We start from the raw sequence: 24,967 nt of genomic DNA on the forward strand, positions 1-24,967 counted from the left end.
CATGTTAACTGCACTCAGCTTCTGTGCTCTGAGGGTGTGGCTTGACTATTCTAGACACCCCCTAAGATGTTGTCAGCTGCTTCAGCCATAGTAGGATCACTTTATTCTTCAAGTGGATACAGAGTTCCTGCACTTTTTCCACAGCCCTTGAGTAGAAATCTTAGGTGAGTTCCCAGGACTTGACCCCTGACTATATAATTCTGACAGAATACGCAGCTGCTATATGGACCTGCTGGCTAAGAAGCAGGGTTAATAGACTGTGATGTGATTAACAGACCACTCTGAAGTACCGTGCAGAGGATGGGTTGGACGGACTAAGATAACAGGAGAGCAGTGGAAGGGAACTTTAGCACAGGGCTTGGAGACTCTGAGGGAGAATCATGCATCATGGTTATTGTAGTCATCGAGCAGGCACAGATAAGGAAGTAGACTTCATTCTATCCCTGGGAGAGACAGCAGAAAAATATTATAATATATATATATATATATTTTTTTTTTTTTTTTTCTTCAATAAAACCACATAGGGAGCATGTTTATCAAGCATTTACAAAAGTGCAAGGATTTTTATTCATTTTTTTATGGATTGCCAGACAACCCCTTTAAGGAGAGTGTCATAAAGATGTGTGGAGACTTCTAGGCCTCTGAAGTTTCACTGGGAATTCTGTGAGAGCTGCTTTGCATATCCTTTCCTCCCAGGATTCCCAGTAGAGCATCAATGGCCTATAAGTTTTCACATGCCTTTATGACACCCTCATTACCCCTTTAAATTACTCCCTTAGTTCCAAGATGATCTCACTAGCCAACCAGCACATCCTGCTCTCTACTGAAAAGAGGCAAAACCCTAAAACAGCTGTCTGCACATGAATATTCTTTCCTTGAGATGAGATCTCTGGCTTGGCATACATTTCCAGTTTGTTTCAAAGAGTCCTACTTGGAGTGAATCACTGACTTGAAGAGAAAGCCTCCTGAAAAGGTGGTGTGAGAGCTGTTTTAAATATGTGGAGACATTTGCATGTTTTTATAGACTTGCCTTTCTTATACAGTACAATTTGAAGAGTCAAAGGGAAAGTTGGTTATCCAGACATACAAGGTGGAAAAAGGGTATAACAAACTGGCAAGAAGGTGAAAAGAAAATTATTATTATCATCATTATTATTACTACTATTATTATTTATTCATATAGCGCCCTTGGTTCCAGGGCACTTTACATATAAGAATAAAAGTACGTAATCCTAACATAGGGACACAGATTAACTTGCCGATTGACATGGAGGGGGACCCTGCCTGCAAAGGCTTACAATCTACAAGGAGGCAGGAAGTAGGAGTCAATTTTTCCCTTAGTGAATGAAATGGCAGTGCACATGCATAGCCACTACTCTACTCATTCTCTATAAGCCATACAAACATTGCTGTGCGCAGACCTTGGAAATGTTGGCAAATGGCATGAGGAGAGAATAGAGTGGTGGCCAAGTATGCACGCTGCTACTCCATTCACTCAGGGGACAACTGACCTCAATTTTCGTAATTGGTGGGGATCCCAGTAGTTGGACCACCCCCCCTCCCCCCAACACACACACACACTCAACAGTAAATTATCCTCTATTTTGTAGATGAGGAATACATTTAAATCTTGGGATAACCCATTTAGAAATCCATTAAATGCTACAAAGAGTCTAATTTTCATGGTACATTGGAAGTGGGGTCTGCTAAAGACTTTTGTGAAAGATATATGGTTTGTATAGAAATAGAAAGCTTGTCCTTTGCCTTTCAAAAATTGTTAATGTTTAAGTTTGTTGGTTTGAGAACTGGTTCAACAGCTAACATTTTCATTTCGGATTTATTTTAAATGCTGTGTAACTGTGAAGAAATAGGATCCATTGTTTTACAGTTTGTTGCACCTATTGATCATTGTAAATAAGTGATAATTTTTTTTTCTCAAATTATAATTAAATGCCATCACATTTTACTCAGGAGATTACAATACATCATGGTACATTAGTTTATAATGTATACATTAATTCATGTATTCATGTCACAGTAACCAAAATAAAATTCATTACTGTGTTTATTGAAAACACATATAGATATCTATTTAACTTCCAATCCACTTGGACCATTAACCCACACATTTCAAATCTTATATTTTTATTGCTTACAAAAGACATATAATAGATGTAACTTCTGATAGAGGGATGCTTCATCAACAGTGTGCCTCTGGTTGTTGCAAAACTACAGTTTGTAGTTTTGCAATTTGCGAGAGGCACACTGATGAAGATAGAAGATCTTATGTAGTTATCAAAAACACCTTGCAAAATTTGATTTCCTTTTTATTGATATTATAGGGAGGGGGGAGGTCGTGGATCTGAACATCCAATTGCCAAAAATATTTTTAAGAATATCTTTGATCAGGTGATAAATATTTATGGCTGGAGTACCCCTTTAATAATAGTATAATAGTATACAAAAAGTAAACTTCAATGATAGTAAACTTACAATATACAAGATATTACTTCAGCTACAATAATTAAAGGGGTACTCCAGTAGAAAATAAATGTTTTCAAATCAACTGGTGCCAAAAAGTTATACAGATATTTAAAAAACAGTATTTATCAGCTCCAGAGGAAGTTGTGTAGTTCTTTCCAGTCTAATCCCTGTGCTCTCTGCTGAAACCTCTGTCCGTGTCAGGAACTGTCCAAAGTAGGAGCAAATCCCCATAGCAAACCTATCCTGCTCTGGACAGCTCCTGACATGGACAGAGGTGTCCGCAGAGAGCACTGTAATCAGAACTACACAACTTCCTCTGGTGCATACAGCAGCTGTGCTGGAAGGATTAAGATTTTTAAGTAGAAGTAATTTACAAATCTGTCTTACTTTCTGGCACAAATTAATTTGAAAAAAAAAATTCCCACTGGAGAACCCCTTTAATAGAAAAGATACAGAGGTTCTATTTTAAGCCTATAGTAATTGATCTGAATTTATTTTTTTATCTAAAGGAAGAACAAATAATATAATACGAACTTAAATGAGACATTGATGTAAAATCTAAATAATATTACTTGAATTTAACAATGAATAATTCACAGTTTTTGGTTGAAGCAGATTTTGACAGTATACAAATTATACATTTAGTAAATGTATAAAGTTTACATATTTAAGGTGCCTTCTGTCACTCAGCTTGGTGCATGTCGCAAATATTTATGATGCTTTGTCAATGGCATTTATTATGCTAATCTAAATCAAGTACTCACTTATTTAAAGTTCACAGCATACTTGCTGGCTTTCCATTTTTGGTGCCCTTGAAACAACCCTTCCTTATCTTAACAGAGGTTCAAAGACTTTAGCGTTTATTTTATGAATATATTATGAATTACAGAATTAATGCTCCTGTGAAAACAGGAAAATCTAAACATCTAAGTATTAGAAAACGGCAGTGATAGAACCCAAATACATTAATTCATGATAATACGTTTGAATCAAATACAATGTATCGGCTTCAGTTATTTATTATTTCTAAGATCAGTAGTACAACTTGGTGGAATAAAATTATTATATAAATAAATATATTTATTTAAAAAAATTATTAAAATACAGATTGCAGAGAAAATGAAATTCTGTATTTTATCTGTTTACTTGCCAACAATTGCATTATTATTATTATTATTATTATTGTATTCCTGAATGTGACACACTGTAAACACTAGATTATTATTATTATTGTTGTTATTATGATTATATTATTATTATTATTATCATCTTGAAAATTGATTGTCATTTTTTACATTACATTTTCCATCTCTATCATACATCCCTCTGAAGTGGGCCCATTTTGGCCTTAAGGACCAGACCAATTATTTTTTCGTTTTTTTCCTCCTCCCCTTCTAAAAATCATAACACTTGCAATTTTGCACCTACAGACCCATATAAGGGCTTGTTTTTTGCGTCACCAATTTTACTATGTAATTACATCACTTAGATTACAACATAATCTGTGGCAAAACAAAAAAGAGCTTATTTGTATGGTGAAATAAAAAATAAAAAAGTTATTTTGTAAATTTTGGAGGCTTCCGTCTACAGAGTGCACTTTTTGGTAAAAATGACACCTTATCTTTATTTCATAGGTCCAAATGGTTACAAGGATACCCAATTATTGTAGGTTTTATTTTAATTTACTACTTTAAAAAAATGATAACTACATACACCAAAATTTGCATATTTAAAATTGTAATTTTCTGACCCTTATCATTTTTTATAATTTTTCCACATATGGGGCTATATGAGAGCTCCCTTTTTGCGCTGTGATCTGTAGTTTTTATCGGTTCCATTTTTTTTTTTATTGGACTTTTTGATCGCTTTTTATTAATTTTTTTATTGTATATGAAGTAAGCAAAAATGCACAATTTTGGACAATTTTTTTTTAAAACACTTTATTTTTTTAGCCCCCATAGGGGGCAATAAGATACAATCTATTGATTGCTTATACTGATCAATGTTATGCCATAACATAGCAATGATCAGTGTTATCGGTGCTCTGCTGTTCCAGCCTACATGGCTGGCTGGGAGCAGCAGAAGACCGATCGGATGGCGAGGAGGCAGGTAAGGGCCCTCCTGCTGTCCACTCAGCTGATCGGGACATCGCAGTTCCACCACAATGGTTTCAATCAGCTCTGCTGAGCTGCCGGGACACTTAGGCTTTTGTTTAGATGCCACAATCAACTGATCACGGCGTCTAAAAGGTTAATGCCGGGCATCAGCCCTGTACGCCCTTGGTCCCCAACAGGTTAAACAAATAATCAATTAAACTAAAAGTATAAACAAAGGTATCTCCCACTGAAGTAAATGAGCTAAGCTGCAGTAACTCGGTGTGGCCATTACACAATGTACGGCATCAAGGCTTGGCCCTGTATACTGTGCTCTCATATGGGCACTGTGGCTTGTCTAAGCAGCTGATTGTCTGGTGTCGCTGGCCTACACTAAGGATAGGCTACCAAATGGTTTTGTCTGGAAAGCTTGTTTAACATTTCATTATTGCAATAGAATATTAAAAACTGTCACATGTTATTCATGTTTTTATTTCTAGAATGCCTTTACTTCTATTTGGATTTTTGGTCTTCTGAATAGCACATCATGATGTGATTGTATCCGCTCATCTTACTGTTTACTTTGTCTTCCTTGTACTTATCAACCCCAAAGAATTACAATATAAAGTTGTTAATGTATCATAATACAGTGTTTTATGATCTTGTGATGAACATGAAAATAATTATCTCTTTTCTATTTTCATGATTATATTTTTTTAGGACTATACACTCACAATGTATTTTCAGCAGTCATGGAGAGACAAAAGACTTTCGTATTCGGGAATTCCTCTTAACCTTACACTGGATAACAGGGTTGCTGATCAGCTCTGGGTACCTGATACATACTTTCTCAATGACAAAAGATCATTTGTCCATGGAGTTACTGTGAAGAATAGAATGATACGGCTTCATCCAGATGGAACTGTTCTTTACGGACTAAGGTAGGATAAAACTTTTTTAAATTTAAATATCATTTTTTGTTCTGAATATATGTGGCGAAAGAAAAGAAGACACTAGAACTTCATTGGTCTATATCAACTGTACAGGTATTTGAGAACCAATAATTTTTTGGTATGATCTTATCTGTTGAGAGAAAGATGCTATTAAACCTTGTTTGGACTATATAAACAGTCTGTGTATGTTAGAAATAAGATGACTATATTGTTCTAGGGATGATTGAGGGCTATGAGAAAATTGGGTATTGGATATTATAAATATATAACATTTTACAAATAAGTACATAAATATTTATACATTTATAAACACACACACACACATATATACAGTCATGGCTGTAATTGTTGGCACCCCTGAAATTTTTCAAGAAAATGAAGTATTTCTCAAAGAAAAGGATTGCAGTAACACATGTTTTGCAATAAACATGTTTATTCCCTTTGTGTTTATTGGAACTAAACCAAAAAAGGGAGGAAAAAGCAAATTGGACATAATGTCACACCAAACTCCAAAAATGGTCTGGACAAAATTATTGGCACCCTCAACTTAATATTTGGTTGCATACCCTTTGGAAAAAATAACTGAAACCAATCACTTCCTATAACCATCAATAAGCTTCTTACACCTCTCAGCCGGAATGTTGAACCACTCTTCCTTTGCAAACTGCTCCAGGTCTCTCTTTTCCCAACAGAAGTTTTAAGATCTCTCTTCAGGTGTTCAATGAGATTTAGATCTGGACTCATTGCCGGCCACTTCAGAACTCTCCAGTGCTTTGTTGCCATCCATTTCTGGGTGCTTTTTGAAGCATGGGGTAATTGTCCTGCTGGAAGACCCAAGATCTCGGACACAAACCAGGCTTTCTGACACTGGGCTGTACAGTGCGACCCAAAATCCATTGGTAATCCTCAGATTTCATGATGTCTTGCACACATTCAAGGCACCCAGTGCCAGAGGCAGCAAAACAACCCCAAAACATAATTGAACCTCCACCATATTTCACTGTAGGTTCTGTGTTCTTTTCTTTGTAGGCTTCATTCCATTTTGGTAAACAGTAGAATGATGTGCTTTACCAAAAAGCTCTATCTTGTTCTCATCTGTCCACAATATGTTTTCCCAGAAGGATTTTGGCTTACTCAAGTTCATTTTGGCAAAATGTAGTCTTGCTTTTTATGTCTTTGTGTCAGCAGTGGGGTCCATGACGGATAGTTTGCCCTGACGCTGATGCTTCCTGAGCCTGCAGGACAGCTTGAATATCTTTGGAATTGTTTGGGGCTGCTTATCCACCATCTGGACTATCCTGCCTTGACACCTTTCATCAATTTTTCTCTTCTGTCCGCACCCAGGGAGATTAGCTACAGTGCCATGGGTTGCAAACTTATTGATAATGTTGCGCACTGTGGACAAAAACAAATCCAGATCTCTGGAGATGGGCTTGTAACCTTGATATTGTCAATATTTTCCCACGATTTTGGTTCTCAAGTCCTCAGACAGTTCTCTTCTCCTCTTTCTGTTGTCCATGCTTAGTGTGGCACACAGACAAACAATGCAAAGACTAAGTGAACTTCTCTCCTTTTTATCTGCTTTCAGGTGTGATTTTTATATTGCCCACAGCTGTTGCTTGTCCCAGGTGAGTTTAAAGGAGCATCATATGCTTGAAACAATCTTATTTTTACACAATTTTGAAAGGGCGCCTATAATTTTGTCCAGCCCATTTTTGGAGTTTGGTGTGACATTATGTCCAATTTTCTTTTTTTCCGCCCTTTTTTGGTTTAGTTCCAATATACACAAAGGGAATCAACATGTGTATAGCAAAACATGTGTTACTGCAATCCTTTTCTGTGAGAAATACTTAATTTTCTTGAAAGATTTCAGGTGTGCCGACAATTACGGCCATGACTGTATATATATATATATATATATATATATATATATATATATATATATATTATAGTTTTTTTTTCTCTTATTTTATGTGGCCAGGTTAGGAAATATGTTTCATAATGATTTATTTATGTCATATGATATTTATTGAAACATTATTTAAAAAAAAAAATACAACATATTAAAACTAAAAATTATGAACTTTTACTTTTATATTATTTGCATGAGATCCTGCAGTAATAAAATTATTCAAGAAAAAATTGTGATTGGAAAAAAATTTGACTTATATAGCGCTATGGAAAAGTAACTGAAAGCCAAATTAAGGAAAACAACAAAGTTCAAGTTAGTAGTAATGAATCATGTGACATCCCTGCAGAATGTAAATTATGATTTCAGTTCTATTCCAGCTGAAGTTGCAGGAGATAAATGCAATCAAATTCATTATAATTTGCATAGAGAAGTAAAGGAGGAAATCAAATGTAAAAAACATTAAGCATAATTTTCCCTGGCAATTTCAAGAGGTGCTTCAGCTAAAAAAAGAAAATATTTCTGTCTGCCGTGAGACCAATGAATATGTCCTCTTAATCAGTCAAATTCTTCTAACATCAAAATTGTCAGCATGGCGCAATATATAAGTGATTTATCATTATTTTCCTATGATGTTTTAAGATGGATGTGCTAAGCTTAAGTGGGGATAAGTGTCTGGTTTTAATTATTACTAAGTTGAGCTCTTGATATTTACCAAAATAATGAAAATTGGCCTGAAAGAACAAATATGTTAAGTGTGTAGTGTCATTGTAACTCAGCCATAAAGTTCATCGAAAAGTATTTTTTTAGCAATTTTATGCAATTTCATAAAACAGTCAGTCTGAACAAAAGAGACTTAGAGTTGTGTCAGTTTTTTTTAAATTGTGTCAGTTTCATGTAGCATATGTATTGGAAGTGTTTATTGAATGTTCAAAGATGCAAAATGATGTAGCAGCTTAGAAGATAGAGCTGTAGCTTACTTTAAGTTTGACCAAGGCAACATTAGAATAAAGCTTGTATGTGACATACAAGGGCTCTGATTTCTTCACAAACAATAAAATCTAGCTTAAAGGGGTTATCTACCATAAGGTAATTTTGGTACATACCTGCCAGACTGTTATGGACATTCTTAGGAAGGATCTGTGCTTTTCTTGGATCTAAACGGTTATGTTCTGAGTCAACCATAACTGGCCATTTCCTGTTGAGTTCCCTACCGTGAACTACAAGTTCCATAATTCATTGTTTGTAAGTGTAAGGTAATTTTTCTTCCTCCCATACATCAGCCACCCCACCCATTGAAACACACCTGTGCTCCCTTCAATGCAATAGACCAGTGTTTTGTAACCAAGTTGCCTCCAGTTGTTATAAACCTACAATTCCCTGCAGAATGAAATGTTAATGTATTGTTACTGTGTTGATGAACACTGCAGGGCATTTGGAGAGCATTATTTAGATAGTGTTTGGTATAGATGGTTCTAAGACAGAGATGTAAAGGCTCATTGAATGTTAATTAAGACTACAGTAAGTGGGGAGTATTATGGCCTAATAAAATAAAAGTGGGCAGAGTTATATCGTTATTAGCATATTTTTATTACGTCATGTAAATATTTACCTATTTATGACTTCACTCATTGCACCTAGAAGATGTTGTTGAAATCATCTAATGATGATATTTGTAAGTGACAACAATATTAAAGTGACAGAATAAGTTAATTGGGGAAATCTGTACAAAAGAAAGGAGACTCTAGTACCGTGTTGGGCTGCCTTTAGCATGGATATGAGGTAAGAGTTAACCTTTTTTTTCTCAGCCAAGTAGCAAGGAGGATGGGGTCAAGCTGCTAAAATGGGAATTGTCAGATACAAAAACTTTTTATATGTTGTACATCTTTCCAGAACATTAACCTTTCTAATATGCTTCATAAGAAAAATGTATTTCTTTTTAATAGAAATCATGGCTTATAAAATCATGGCTTTGCCCAAGCTTAAGCATGGAGAAAGTAAGTAGGGTAGGCTAGCACTCCTCTGTGTGTCTGACAGGAGACAGGAGCGAGCACAGGGGAGTCCTATTAGACAGGAGAGAGCACAGAGGAGTCCTATCAGGCAGGAGAGAGCACAGAGGAGTGCTATCAGACAGGAGAGAGCACAGAGGAGTACTATCAGAGAGGAGAGAGCACAGAGGAGTGCTATCAGACAGGAGAGGACCTCGAGGAGTGCTGTCAGAAAGGAGAGAGCACAGATGAGTCCTATCAGACAGGAGAGAGCACAGAGGAGTCCTATCAGACAGGAGAAAGCAAAGAGGAGTGCTATCAGACAGGAAAGAGCACAGAGGAGTGTTATCAGACAGGAGAGAGCACAGAGGAGTCCTATCAGACCGGAGAGAGCACAGAGCAGTGCTATCAGACAGAAGAGAGAACAGATGAGTACTATCAGACAGGAGAGAGAACATAGAAGTACTATCAGACAGGAGAGAATACTGAGGAGTTCTATCAGACAGGAGAGAGCACAGAGGGGTCCTATCAGAAAGGAGAGAGCACGGAGGAGTCCTATCAGACAGGACAGAGCACGGAGGGGTACTATCTGACAGGAGAGAGCATGGAGGAGTACTATCAGACAGGAGAGAGCCCAGAGGGGTACCATCAGACTGGAGAGAGCACAGAGGAGTACTATCAGACAGGAGAGATAACAGAGGAGTACTATCAGACAGGAGAGAGCATGGAGGAGTCCTATCACAAAGGAGAGAGCACAGAGGAGTCCTATCAGAAAGGACAGAGCACGGAGGCATACTATCTGACAGGAGAGAGCATGGAGGAGTACTATCAGACAGGAGAGAGCACAGAGGAGTACCATCAGACAGGAGAGAGCACAGAGGAGTACTATCAGACAAGAGAGAGCCCAGAGGAGTGCTATCAGACAGGAGAGGGCACAGAGGAGTACTATCAGACGGGAGATAGCACAGAGGAGTGCTAGCCCACCCTCGCTTACTGGACTTTGTCCATGCCTGTGCTTCAGCTTGGACAAAGCCATGATTTTATAAGCCATGATTTCTTTGAAAAGGAAATAACATTTTCCTTGTATCTGATAGTGTCCATGTAAGTGCCACAGCTTGGCATGACTCCTCACTAACCATTACCTTCCAGTTCCTACTTGATTACCTTACCCAGGTGGTGGCACTTTAGAAGCTTGGCTCCACTTCCTTGACACTTTAGAAATAAAAATTTTATAGGTTTAGCTAACACTATTGGTTCCAGGCAAGGTATGGTTTGTTCTTATACCAAAATAGCTATCCAACAGTGTCTGCAGCTCAGCAGCAAATAAATTTGACAGACTCCTATTAAGGACATAGAGGGAGATTTATCATTGCTGTTAGAGCATTTTTTGTGTGTTTTTTGGCGCAGTTCAGGCGCAAGCAGTATATTTTGCGACTTTTATGCGTCTTTTGATATAGACTGTTCCAGTCTTTTTCCATACCTGTAGAGCTTTTCTTTTTGATCATGCAGTGGTCACGTATTTATCATTTGCGACTTTTGTCAAAAGTCGCTATTTTGTGTGCAAAGCTACACCACCTACCAGTAGGCGTGAGCATCACTTCTACCTTCCGCAATTCAACCTTTAACCTCTTGTGGACGACAGCGTCCCACTCCCCTTCTATGACACACGCTCAGGAGCTAAGCATGGGTCATAGCTGGGTGGTCCTGGCCACTATCTGCCACCAGGAGCCATCTCTAATGCTAGACATCACCGATCACGGTGATGCCTGGCTTTATCCCCTTAGACACCGCAATCAAATTTGATTGTAGCATCTAAAATGCAAGTAAAAATGTCCCGGTAGCTCTGTGAAATTAAATGGGTATTCCAGGCAAAACCTTTTTTTATATATATCAACTGGCTCCAGAAAGTTAAACAGATTTGTAAATTACTTCTATTAAAAAATCTTAATCCTTCCAATAGTTATTAGCTTCTGAAGTTTTCTGTCTAACTGCTCAATGATGATGTCACGTCCCGGGAGCTGTGCATGATGGGAGAATATCCCCATAGGAACTGCACAGCTCCCGGGACGTAAGTCATCAGAGAGCAGTTAGACAGAAAACAACGGTGGTATGAGGGCTCATTTTTTGCACAGTGATCTGTACTTTTTATTAATACCATATTTGCTTATATAAAACGTTTATTACATTTTTTATTATTTTTTTTGGGAATAAAATGTTATAAAAAAGCAGCAACTTTGGACATTTTTTTTTTTTTTAAGTTGACGCTGGGATCATTTACACTACGCACGCGGCGATACCAAATATGTATATAAAATATGTATATTTACACTTTTTGGGGGTAAAATAGGGAAAATGGGACAATTTACGTTTTTATCGGGGGAGGGGGTTTTCACATTTTTTTTTACTTAATTTTTTTACTTTTTTTACTTTTATTTTTACACTCTTATAGTCCCCATAGGGGACTATTTATAGCAACCATTTGCTTGCTAATCCTGTTCAGTGCTATGTATAGGACAAAGCACTGATCAGGGTTATCGGTCATCTTCTGCTCTGGTCTGCGGGAGGGCAGATCAGAGCAGAAGACTCCCGGAAGACAGCGGAGGCAGGTGAGGGGATCGCCTCGGCAGCGCTGCGGGCGATTCGATCATCCTGTTAAGTGATCGCGATGCTGCAGATGCCGTGATCTGTATTGATCACGGCATTTGAGGGGTTAATGGCAGACATCCGCGGTATCGCGGGTGTCCGCCATTACCAGCGGGTCCCTGGCTGCGATCCACAGCCGGCACCTGCTGCGCATGATGCCGGCATCGCTCCGATGCCCGCGGTTATGCTCAGGACGTAAATGTACGTCCTGGTGCGTTAAGTGCCACATCACCAGGACGTACATTTATGTCCTGCGTCATTAAGGGGTTAATAGAAGTAATTTACAAATCTGTTTAACTTTCCGAAGCCAGTTGATATATAAAAAAAAGTTTTGGCCTGGAATACCCGTTTAAAAAAAAACACCTAACCTGCCCAATTCAGGACCCGGGAAAATGTCTACTTCCCTCCCTCACAAGCGTCTAGAAAAAGTGTGTGCGATAGAGCTTTTCCCATCACAGCAGAACTGCGCAAATTCATCATCCTGCTGCACCTTCTTGATAAATAAGATGCACGCTATTCAAACCCACCACCCAAATAAATGTGGGAAAATGGCTCTACCGTAGACATTCTTTGATAAATCTGGGCCATAGTGATCGGTAGTTTAAAGTCAAACATTCTCTTAAGTAAGTAGAAATTTAGAACTAGTTATTATTTTTTAAATGTCAGGAAAAGATATAGAACATACCAATCACTAGATGGCTTTTCTTTGCAGTCTCTTACACGCAAACAAAATAGAATCCCATTTAGTTAGAAGATTGCAGAGGTACGTTAGAAGAATAGTTCTATATTTTAAAGTGTGTAAAGGTGTTAACAGAAGTGCAGTATGATCTATTAATATGACCTGTGAACTCCCCTGACATCATGTGCTTAGAACTATACAAGACTTTTAATGCATTCTGAACATTCTCAAACGTTATCAGTTTGTATTTTTTATAATCACAAGGTTAGGGCTTTATTCAACCCCTGCCAGATGTCACATTTCCGATGTATAAAAGATGCCTTTAGTGATTAAGTAATGGCAGGATTTTGTAGGGAAAAGTGTGATTTCTTTTTTATTCACGTTTTTATGAATAAAAAAAATTCATAATATTGATACATTGCTAAACAGATGGGTACAACAAAGGGCAGGACCTTATTAATATTTGGCTCCAGTAAAAGAGGCGTGGCTTAAGCTGCAACATTGCATGCCAAAAGTGCATCTAAGAGCTTTACAGATATTTATTAGCACCTTTTTGGCTGCAGCGAAGGAAAACCTCACTATACACACACACACATATATATATATATATATATATATATATATATATATATATATAGGAAGAAGAAAAAACAAATAGAGCGGCACATCAGTCTATAAGCAGCAGGGGGTGCAAGCGGAGAAAGCCCAGGTCAGGAGCCCTTAGTAAATCCAGACAGTAAACAAGAGCCCCTGCCTATTCAGCTGCGACTACAGCTGGGCTTAGTAGGAAGTATACATTATATACCAGGAAAGAGTTAGGAAGTGATGCTGATGCTCTTTGGGGGACATACAGTAACCAGCAATATAAATATATATATATATATATATATATATATATATATATATATATATATATTAGGCTGTTTCCTGTGTCTTCCCATCTCTGGGCTAAGCATCACCAGTTAACTCTTTCTGGACTAATCAGTATAGAGCCATCTACATAGATGGCTGTATACAGCCAGGAGCTGTCCATTTACCCACCTGGGTCCTATCTGTAACATAATGGTTTCTAGAGACAGTACTGCAGTTTACTGTAGAGAACAAACAGGAACCCAGCTGGCTAGCTGTTGCAATCATGGTGCGCGACCTTGATGTATTACACCAAAAGTTGCAGCCTATAATACATGTAACCTCGTAGATTCCCTTTTTTATTTTTAGAAGCTAAACTGGTGAAAAGTCCCTACATAAATGCCTTATGGGTACATCATAAGAAAGCAGTATAGGTGTTGGATGTATCATTAAAGGGGTACTCCAGTGGAAAAATATTTTTAAATCAACTGGTGCCAGAAAGTTAAACAGATTTGTAAATTACTTCTATTTACAAATCGTAATCCTTTCAGTACTTATCAGCTGCTGTATGCTCCAGAGGAAGTTGAGTTGTTCTTTTCTGTCTGACCATAGTTCTCTCTGCTGGCACCTCTGTTCATGTCAGGAACTGTCCAGAGCAGGAGCAAATCCCCATAGCAAACCTATCCTGTTCGTTCCTGACATGGACAGAGGTGTCAGCAGAGAGCACTGTGGCCAGACTGAAAAGAAATTCATAAAGAAAATAACTTCCTCTGTAGCATACAGCATCTGATAATTACTGGAAGGATTAAGATTTTTATATAGAAGTAATTTACAAATCTGTTTAACTTTCTGGCACTAGTTGATTAGAATTTTTTTTTTACACCCGAGTACCCCTTTAAGGCAGAAGTATTCCTGCAATCCAGGAGGTTTATCTGGTATTTAGAAGCATGTTAGGTAAAAATTTAGTTGCAAAGACCTTTGGACCAAAGTTGGGAGAGCTTATACAGGCTGTTAAGCCCCTTTAGATTGAGAGAAATAAAATATACAACCGTATTAGATATGAATACTGCCAAATTCTGGATGTTTCTCTTTACCCGTAGCAGGTACAATTGTAGCACCGTATACCACATTGTAAGCAATCAACAAAATAACTGACTAAGGAACAAAAGTTAAATAAACAAATAAACAAATGAAGAATAAAACAGTAAGGCTATCTTCACAAGTCGTAATTTCCATTCAGAAATCCGCATTGGAATTCTGCACGGAAATTCAAGAGAAGCTGAGTCCCGTTTAATTTAATGGGATTCTACTGCGCTGTGCACACGGCAGAATTTTTGTGCCAGATGTTTCCGGCACAGAAATTCTGATTTTCCTGTCTGCAGGAAGAATCAATCTGTTCATTCTTTCTGTGGACGTTGAGTCTATGAGACATTGCATTCCTGTGCGGTCCGTCACGCCCCCTCCCATAGACTTGCATTGAAGGGACGGGGCGTGACGTCACATGGGGGCGGAGTCCTGACGTCATGGACTTCCGTTCCCATGGTCGCGACCCAGACCCTCCAGCGCTTCCAGACAAGAAACAGGTGGGTGCCGCATGCAGACCCCCGCGATCAGACATTTTATCCCTTATCCTTTGGATAGGGGATAAGATGTCTAGGGTGGGAGTACCCTTTTAAAGTATACTTGTCAGCTGAATTTGATTCCCTATGCTTAGCCAGCATGTTACAGATATGGATCCATTCTACAGTTAGCCAAAATAGCACACAAATATTGTATTGTTGTGACTAATAGAAGCAACAAATAAATTCAGCAGACTCAAAGTTATATCTTCTGTACTCAGGATGGAAGCCTGAAAACTCTGTACAACACACAATACATGCTACATGGTCATCTGATCCTGTCAAAATTATGGCTCACTTATATCTAAAGTGCATGATCAGCTTAAAACCATATACACAACAATCATATGTGTGTGCCTTGAATGTTCCCTTCTTTCTCCAGTTCCACAACAAGTTGGGTTTAAACAGAAGCTAAATAACAAAACATTTGCCATTTGGATTGCTTGTCCTACTGATGAAATTGAACTTTTATTAGAACTATTCAGAAGGCATTAATCAAACATGAATGCATAAATTAATTGCCAGTCTATAAATAAATGAGTTCATTACAGGAAGACAAAAGCTCTGTTTTTCTGTGCCGCATGTTATAAACAGAGACAGTTGCCAGCAGGGCGCTGAGAAGAATTTACGACACATAAATGTTGGAAGAGACTAGAATTATGTAAGATATGCCTTAACTTTACTGTACTGAGTTTTTATTAAATTGACACATAACAGAAATAGTGCATTTACTGAGCCATAATCCACAAGAATGTAACAAATCCCTTGTGGCAGTTGCAGCAGACTTTTGCACTCTTTACTTTCCCCTTATGAATAATGGTGCTGAGCAGAGGGCAGAGTATGTCCATTTTATCCATCATGTCTTTATATGCTTTCTTTCAGCTCATCTTTGCTCCTCTAATCGGGAGCATGGAATTAATAGATAGAATTTTATATCTCATTATTTCAGTCCTGTGGGACAGGGAAAACCCAACCACAACAAACTGAACATGACCTGTCACGCTTCTTAAAATATGTTACCTCCGTTTTCAAAGATTAAAGAGGAAGGTTTTGGTGTCATTTAACCAGGTGGGATGTGTGTCAGGCACACATATGTATATTTTCATATATTTTTATTGTGGGTCTACAAGAACGTAAGTGTAAAAAATAAAGATTTTGAATTTTCTCCTCCACTTTGCTGCTATTCCTGTGAAACAACTAAAGGGTTAACAAACTTTCTGAAAGTCATTTTGAATATGTTGAGGGGTGCAGTTTTCATAATTGGGTCCATTATGAGGTATTCCTAACATTAAGAACCTCAAGTTCACTTCATAACTGAACTGATCCCTAAAAAATTTCTGATTTTGAAATTTTAGGGGAAAATTGGAAAATTGCTGCCAAACTTTGAAGCCCTCTAATGACTTCAAAAAATAAAAACATGTCAAATTTTTTTTTACTTATTTTTTTATTTTTCAGTATAAATTTTACATTACATTATTCAACTCTTTATTCTATATGCATCCCAACCCCCCCCTCCCTCAACAAAAAAAATCCCTCATCCTAAAATTAATACATCCATTTATTTAAATCCACTGACATATGTTGTTGAACTCCTTCTTAATCTTATGTTGTTATTCTTAATTTATATTCCTTATTCATTATCTCTCTCCAATCATCTATTTTAAGAGGGTTTAGGGAAATCCATTTTTTTACTATTAGGAGTCTTGCACGAAACAATAAACTATGTACAAATTTCTCCATCCTCCTGGATACTGACAGCTAAGTCACTCCCCAGTATTGCCACCAAAGGAGTAAGGAGTTTTATTTTCCATTTCCTCTCTATTTCCTGACCCGCTTCTGACCAAAATTCTTGCACTTTGTCATAGGACCATACCATATGCAAAAACCCAGCTTCTTTCTCCATACATTTCGGACATCTAATATTTTGTCTCTTACCTGTTTCAAAAAGGAATGGTGGGGTATCATATAATCTATAGACCATATTAAATTGTATAAATCTATGATTATTGTTCATTGGGACCTGATAAATCCTCTTATATATTGTCTCCCATACCCTACTATCAATCAGCCCTAACTCGGATTGCCACTTTTTAATGCTATTATGTATCTGCTGCTGTATCGAGGCATTACATAATACCTTATATACATAAGACATACCGTATTTATCGGCGTATAACACGCACTTTTTAGGCTAAAATTTTTAGCCTAAAGTCTATGTGCGTGTTATACGCCAATAAGCCGCTGCAGTTCAATGATTTAAAGTGGGCGCTTTAAATCAATGAACTGCAGCGGCTTTGCAGGTGCAGAGACAGCCAGCGTTGCCCCTGCCTGTCCTGGGGTCTAGAGCCCTGCTGCCGGCCCTTCTCTCCCCCTGGCTATCGGCGCCGCTGCCCGTTCTCTCCCCCTGACTATCGGTGCCGATAGGGGGAGAGAAGGGGCAGCGACACCCATTGCCGGCGCCGATAGCCAGGGGGAGAGCAGCGGCACCCATTGCCGACGCCGCTGCCTCGTTGCCTCCCCCCATCCCCGGATGCATAATTACCTGTTGCCGGGGTCGGGTCCACGCTGCTTCAGGCCTCCGGTGTGCGTCCCCTGCGTCGTTGCTATGCGCTGCACGGCGCGGCGCATGACGTCAGTGTGCCGCGCCGTGCAGTGCATGGCAACGACGCAGGGGATGCACACCGGAGGCCTGAAGCAACGCAGACCCGACCCCGGCAACAGGTAATTATGTATCCGGGGATGGGGGGAGGCAAGAGCACCGGCAATGGGTGCCGCTGTCCCTTCTCTCCCCCTTCTCTTTCCCAAGAACTGTCACTCCGCAATCCGGTGCTAAATCCTCTTTTCCCAATGGCAATAATACAGATTTTGATCAATTTACATTTAACCCTGAATATTCACAATCACCTCTATTCCTCTGGGCAGTACAGATGCCTGCCTTTCCAAAAAAAAAATTTAAAATATTGTCAGCATACAGTGACAGTTTGTCCTCCCTCTCCCTCGCTCAGAACCCCTTAATACTATAATCTCCCCGGATCTTAATTGCCAATGGGAGAAAGAGCAAAGAGCAATGGGGAGATAGAACAACCCTGCCGCGTCCCCCTCGACAGTGAAAAGCTAACCGACAAGTGCCCCTCTATTCGGACACCTGGCAGGAGTATAACAATTTAACCATTTCTACAAAATCTTTTCCAAATCTGTCCAGTATGTCCCACAGAAAGTCCCACTCCACCCTGTCTAGGGCCTTAGTGGCATCTAAGGACAGGATGGAGTGGTGTCACGATGCCGGCTGGCAGGTAGTGGATCCTCTGTGCCAGAGAGGGATTGGCGTGGACCGTGCTAGTGGACCGGTTCTAAGCCACTACTGGTTTTCACCAGAGCCCGCCGCAAAGCGGGATGGTCTTGCTGCGGCGGTAGTGACCAGGTCGTATCCACTAGCAACGGCTCACCTCTCTGGCTGCTGAAGATAGGCGCGGTACAAGGGAGAAGGCAGAAGCAAGGTCGGACGTAGCAGAAGGTCGGGGCAGGCAGCAAGGATCGTAGTCAGGGGCAACGGCAGAAGGTCTGGAAACACAGGCAAGGAACACACAAGGAACGCTTTCACTGGCACTAAGGCAACAAGATCCGGCAAGGGAGTGCAAGGGAAGTGAGGTAATATAGGGAAGTGCACAGGTGATTACCCTAATTGGAACCACTGCGCCAATCAGCGGCGCAGTGGCCCTTTAAATCGCAGAGACCCGGCGCGCGCGCGCCCCAGGGAGCGGGGCCGCGCGCGCCGGGACAGAACAGACGGGGAGCGAGTCAGGTAGGGGAGCCGGGGTGCGCATCGCGAGCGGGCGCTACCCGCATCGCGAATCGCATCCCGGCTGGCAGCGGGATCGCAGCGCCCCGGGTCAGAGGACGTGACCGGAGCGCTGCAGCGGAGAGAGTGAAGCGAGCGCTCCGGGGAGGAGCGGGGACCCGGAGCGCTCGGCGTAACAAGTGGGAACTCTCCCCATTCAACTGGCCGATCTGGATATTAGACAGAACTCTGTGTACATATATTATGTTTTGCCATGCGATTAGGTATAAATCTGCATTGGTCATCACTAACCAAATATTGTATATGTGAATCAATATATAATTTATTTGGCATGTCCATTTTCCTTACAAGCAGAGAGCTTCAAACTTAGAAAAATGCTAAATTATAAAATTTTTACATGAAATATCGGAATTTTTCACCAAGAAATTAAGTATCGACAAAAATTTACCACTAACATAAAGTAGAATATGTCAGGAAAAAAATTATCTCGAAATCAAATTCATAAGTAAAAGCATCCCAGAGTTATTAGTGCATAAAGTAATAGTGGTCAGATTTGCAAAAAATGCTCTGGTCCAAAAGGTCATATTGGGCTCTTGATCCTTCAGGGGTTAAGGATTATTCCAGGAAAAGTTTTTAAAGTTCAATTCATTAAAAACATTATACCAACTCCTCCCCCCCCCCATATTCTGTTAGACCTTGAACATTTTTGGGGGGTTCCAATTCAGTTCATGTTTCATGGTATCTGTTTTCAGACTGCCCTTGGTGCCGATAGGAGACCGAGAGGGATCTGGGTCCCCAGGCAATAAAGTGTGCATATAGATAGATAAACAGAGATATATTTCCACAATAAAGCTTTACTAAAACATAATATATATATATATATATATATATATATATATATATATATTTAGGCAAGGGTGTATGTCCCTAACTTACCCTGGAAAAACCTCCACCTGTGGCCTAATTAATGAGGTAGAAAAAAGGGGAAGTGTGTTTTAATGGAAGTCAGACAGTGTAGTCTGGGCTTTCCCCAGAAAACAGCAAGGTGGCTTTGGGGGGAGGCAGGGGTCCTGGTGAGGAACACACAGCCAGAGCTAGGAGTGGCCCCAAGAATGATGTGGATGAGACACACAGCAAGACGTTGCAAACATAGTGTGTGTGAACAGTGAGTAGAAGGTGGCAGGAGGCATTAGGTTAACTGGCTGGGAAAAGTCCACCAGTGGATAGTCAGGGCATGCTGGATTGTGTAGTTAGTGAATAGACGGTCTAGGGTTTTGTTTGTTCCTGTGTTATGTTTTTATTTATCCTGCAACCTGTCAAAGAAAGCTGGCGAGGGGCCAGACTTGCATAAAGTTTGCCTGCTGATATATATATATATATATATATATATATATATATATATATATCTGAAAAAAATACATTTACACAAATGTTTTTTTCATATTCAGGTAATTGTGCATATTAGATATCTTTTATATATACATATATATTTATACATTATATATAATCAGTGTTTCCCAACCAGGGTGCCTCCAGCTTTTGCAAAACTAAAACTCCCAGCATGCCTAAGTAATCATAGGCTGTCTGGGCAAGCTGGTAGTTGTAGTTTTGCAACAGCTGGAGACACATTGGTTAAGAGTCATGTCGCAAAGGAGGCCTGGCTTACCAAAAAGATCCTGCAGTAAACAAGGCTCCAGAGCATGTTGCAGGCTCCAAGGTCCCAGCCTCAGAGTTAGTATGGTCCAGGTCTCAGAAGTAATGAAGCTGACTATAGCTCTGCTTCATAACAGACACAAACACACAACTCTGCAGACACGCACACACAGACAGCTCTACTTTATAAGACACACACACACACAGCACTGCTTCAGAAGACACACACTGCTCTGCTTTATAAGACACAAACACACAGAGCTGTGCTTCATAAGAGACACACACTGCTCTGCTTCATAAGACAGACACACAGAGCTCTGCTTCATGAGACAGACACACACAGACAGACACCTCTGCTTCATAAGAGACACCATATGTCTCATCACACATCAAGATCTCTCATGCATCCCCCACATTTGACACTTCCTCTAAACACAGTGTCCTCTTTTATCTCTCCTTTGCTCAGCTAAATATTTCTGCAGCAAGTTCTCTGGCCTCTAAACTCCCTCACTCCCTCAGAGTTATCAGATCTTTCTTCTGTGCAGATGCTTTTAGGGGCACCCGGGCATGGCTTAGATAGACTCAGATACAGAACTGCAAGCCAGGCCTTATAGACAGCATAAAAGTCATATGATCTCTGTCTCCAAGGGTGGGGGCCAGAGGCAGTTAGGGGAAGAAAGCCAAGGCAGAGTGGACACAGGATAGATCATTTTGCTGCATTTTGCTGCAGTTTTAAAAATGTTCACGGCCCAGCCCCTTTAATAAATGTAGGGTATGTTCTCTTGGTTATGAATACTGTGGCTATAGTTTTGCACCATTCTTTTTCAATTACCCTGTATATAATCCAGAACTGAGAGTATACAAATTGTTGAGTTACTGTACTTTAGTATATATTCTGTAAACTCTTTGGTAGGTAATCTGTACAAGACTTCTACAAAATGGATAATTATATCTTTTTACCTTTTCATATCAGTAATCGCTTTGCGTTCAGATTCTATACTATGTATATAGCAATGTGTATGACTCAACTAAAAAAAAAAATTCAAATTGTATGTTTACCCAGATGGTTAATCCACCCACATATATTTTCAGTGGAAAAGTGCACACATTCAATAAAAGTCAGCATTGATGGGGTGGGAATAAAAATTTCATTAGCCTCTATCCACCTGAGCTGTAATAAATAGTCCCATAGCTACTGGAAGGTTTCCAGAATCACAATGCGATGTAGTTCATTTGGGATTTTGTGGTTATTTAGCAACTATGATATAAACATAGAAAGGCAGGTGCTGTGTCTTCACAAATTTGGTGCAAAATATTAAAATGTGCTTCTTTTAAATGGCATCCAATTATATTGTGAAGGTTAATGAGATCTTAAACAGTTTTCCAAACAAAGACTATCTACAGAAGGTTAGGCAGGAGCATTGTCACTAGGTGTTATCTTTCACACTAGGAAGCCTTGGTTTATTGTGATTTCATTTCCTCTTTTTTAAAGAAATATATTCTAGGAACCATCTGTCTTATGATATTAATTAACCAAAACAGTCACCTATTTTTGAGTTATCAGTACTACACATCATGAGATTACAATACATTTTGCAGTACATACAGGGCCAGCCCTACCATGGGACACGTTGTGGGAAAACTATGCTACCTAATGTGGGGAAACTATGCTTCCTAATGTGGGGAATCTATGCTACCTTATGTGGGAATCTATGCTACCTAATTTGGGGAAACTATGATACCTAATGTGGGGAATCTATGCTACCTAATGTGGGGAAACTATGCTGCCTATCTAATATGGGAAAACGATGCTGCCTATCTAATGTGGGGAAACTATGCTGCCTACCTAATGTGGGGAAACTATGCTAGCTATCTAATGTGGGGAAACTATGCTGCCTATCTAATGTGGAGAAACTATGCTGCCTTTCTAATTCTGGGAAACTGCTGCCTATCTAATGTGGGGAAACTATACTGCCTACCTATTGTGGGGGAACTGCTGCCTACCTAATGTGGGGAAACTGCTGCCTATCTACATTTTTTTTTTCTTTGGGGGGGGGGGGGGAGGAGGGGGAAAGCATTTCACTCTTGGACCCAGACAGCACAATGTCTTGGGCCAGCCCAGAGCACATACATTTTGCATAAAACACAATACATTTATTTCATTACCATGTGAAACATTGAGACAATTCCATCTAATATTTAGACTTTGTAAACTTAGACCAAGCAGTTTGATAATGCACCAGATATATCATTGTGCCTCATGCTGAATAACAAATGTAGTCACTTCTTTAGATGGTACTGCCTATCTTTATAACAACTGTTGGCTTACTTTTCACCAATATTTTGTGCCTGAATATCAGTGTAACTTTAGTGCACAGTGTTTCATTTTAAGCCAAGCCCCTTCCACTAAGCCAAATACAAAAATACTTGCCAGAGAATGTATAAAAAAAGTAGTGCTAGGCATGTCTGCCAGTTCTTTTTTATTTATTTTTTTTTGCTACACATCGAGCCAGAATTCTGTGTTTCCAAAAGTGCTTAGGCTAAAAGTCCAATAGTATTTTCAGATTCTGTGCCTCAAAAAAAAAAAAAAAAATCTGTTTTAACCCATTAAGGACCAAGCCAATTTTCACTGTAGGACCAGAGCGTTTTTTGCACATCTGACCACTGTCATTTTAAGCATTAATAACTCTAGAATGCTTTTACTTTTCATTCTGATGCAGAGAATATTTTTTCGTGACATATTCTACTTTATGTTAGTGGAAAATTTTGGTCGATACTTACATCATTTCTTATTGAAAAATTCCAAAATTTGATGAAAAAATTGAAAATGTAGCATTTTTCTAACTTTGAAGCTTGTAAGGAATATAGACATTCCAAATAAATTATATATTGATTCACATATACAATATGTCTACTTTGTGTTTGCATCATAAAGTTGACATGCTTTTACGTTTGGAAGACATCAGAGGGCTTCAAAGTTCATGAGCAATTTTAAATTTTTAACAAAATTTTCAAAATAGGAATTTTTAAGGGGCCAGTTCAGTTTTGAAGTGGATTTGAAGGGCCTTCATATTAGAAATACCCCATAAATGACCCCATTATAGAAACTGCACCCCTCAAAGTATTCAAAATGACATTCAGTAAGTGTGTTAACCCTTTAGGGGTTCTTGTAGACCCAGTTTTTGAATTTTTACAAGGGGTAACAGGAGAAAAAGCCCCCCAAAATTTGTAACCCAATTTCTCTCGAGTAAGGAAATACCTCATATGTGTATGCCAAGTATTCGGCGGGTGCAGTAGAGGGCTCAGAAGGGAAGGAGCAACAATGGGATTTTAGAGAGTGAATTTTGCTGAAATGGTTTTTGGAGGGTATGTCGCATTTAGGAAGCCCCTATGGTGCCAGAACAGCAGAACCCCTCCCCCCCCCATGGCATACCATTTTGGAAACTACACCCCTTAAGGCACGTAACAAGGGGTCCAGTGAGCCTTAAAACACCACAGGTGTTTGACTACTTTTCGTGAAAATCAGATGTGTAAATGAAAAACATTTTTTTTTCATTAAAGTGCATTTTCCCCCCCAAATTTACCATTATTACAAAGGGTAATGGGAGAAAATGCCTATCTAAATTTGTAACCCCATCTCTTCTGAGTATGGAAATACCCCATGTTAGGACGTAAAATGCTCTGTGGGCGAACTACAATGCTCAAAAGAGAAGGAGTCACATTTGGCTTTTGGAAAGAGAATTTGTTTGGAATGGAAGCCAGGGGCCATGTACGTTCACAAAACTCCCCGTGGTGCCAGAACAGTGGACCCTCCCACATGTGACCCCATTTTGGAAACTACCCCTCACACAGAATTTAATAAAGGCTGCAGTGGGTATTTACAACCCACTGGCGTTTGAAATAAAATTTTTCATTTTCACGGACCACTGTTCCAAAAATATGTCAGACACCAGTGGGGCATAAATGCTCACATGTGGGGGGTCCATTGTTTTGGCACTATGAGGGCTTTGTAAACACACGTGGCCTTCAATTCCAGACACATTTCCTATCCAAAAGCCCAATGCGCTCCTTCTCTTCAGAGCATTGTAGTGCACCAGCAGAGCACTTTACATCCACATAAAGGGTATGTTCTAACTCAGAAGAAATGGGGTTACACATTTTTTAGGGGATTTTTCCTATTTTCCCTTGTGAAAATGAAAAATTTAGGGTAACACCAGCATTGTTAGTGAAAATTTTTTTTTTTTCATTTTCCCATCCAACTTTAATGAAAATTCTCAAACACCTGTAGGGTGTTAAGG

General features: G+C 39.3%; 1 protein-coding gene across 1 annotated transcript in view; it reads left to right on the forward strand.

The window, feature by feature from the left end:
- Positions 1–24,967, forward strand: part of GABRB1 (gamma-aminobutyric acid type A receptor subunit beta1) — a 664,745-nt gene that overhangs the window by 319,876 nt on the left and 319,902 nt on the right. The window contains exon 4 of the mRNA XM_056557403.1: positions 5,298–5,518. Within this exon, the coding sequence (XP_056413378.1) occupies positions 5,298–5,518 (221 nt within the window). The remainder of the gene's footprint in view (positions 1–5,297; positions 5,519–24,967) is intronic.

Source organism: Hyla sarda, chromosome 1 (assembly GCF_029499605.1).
Source record: "Hyla sarda isolate aHylSar1 chromosome 1, aHylSar1.hap1, whole genome shotgun sequence".
In the NCBI taxonomy this organism is placed as follows: Eukaryota; Metazoa; Chordata; class Amphibia; order Anura; family Hylidae; genus Hyla; species Hyla sarda.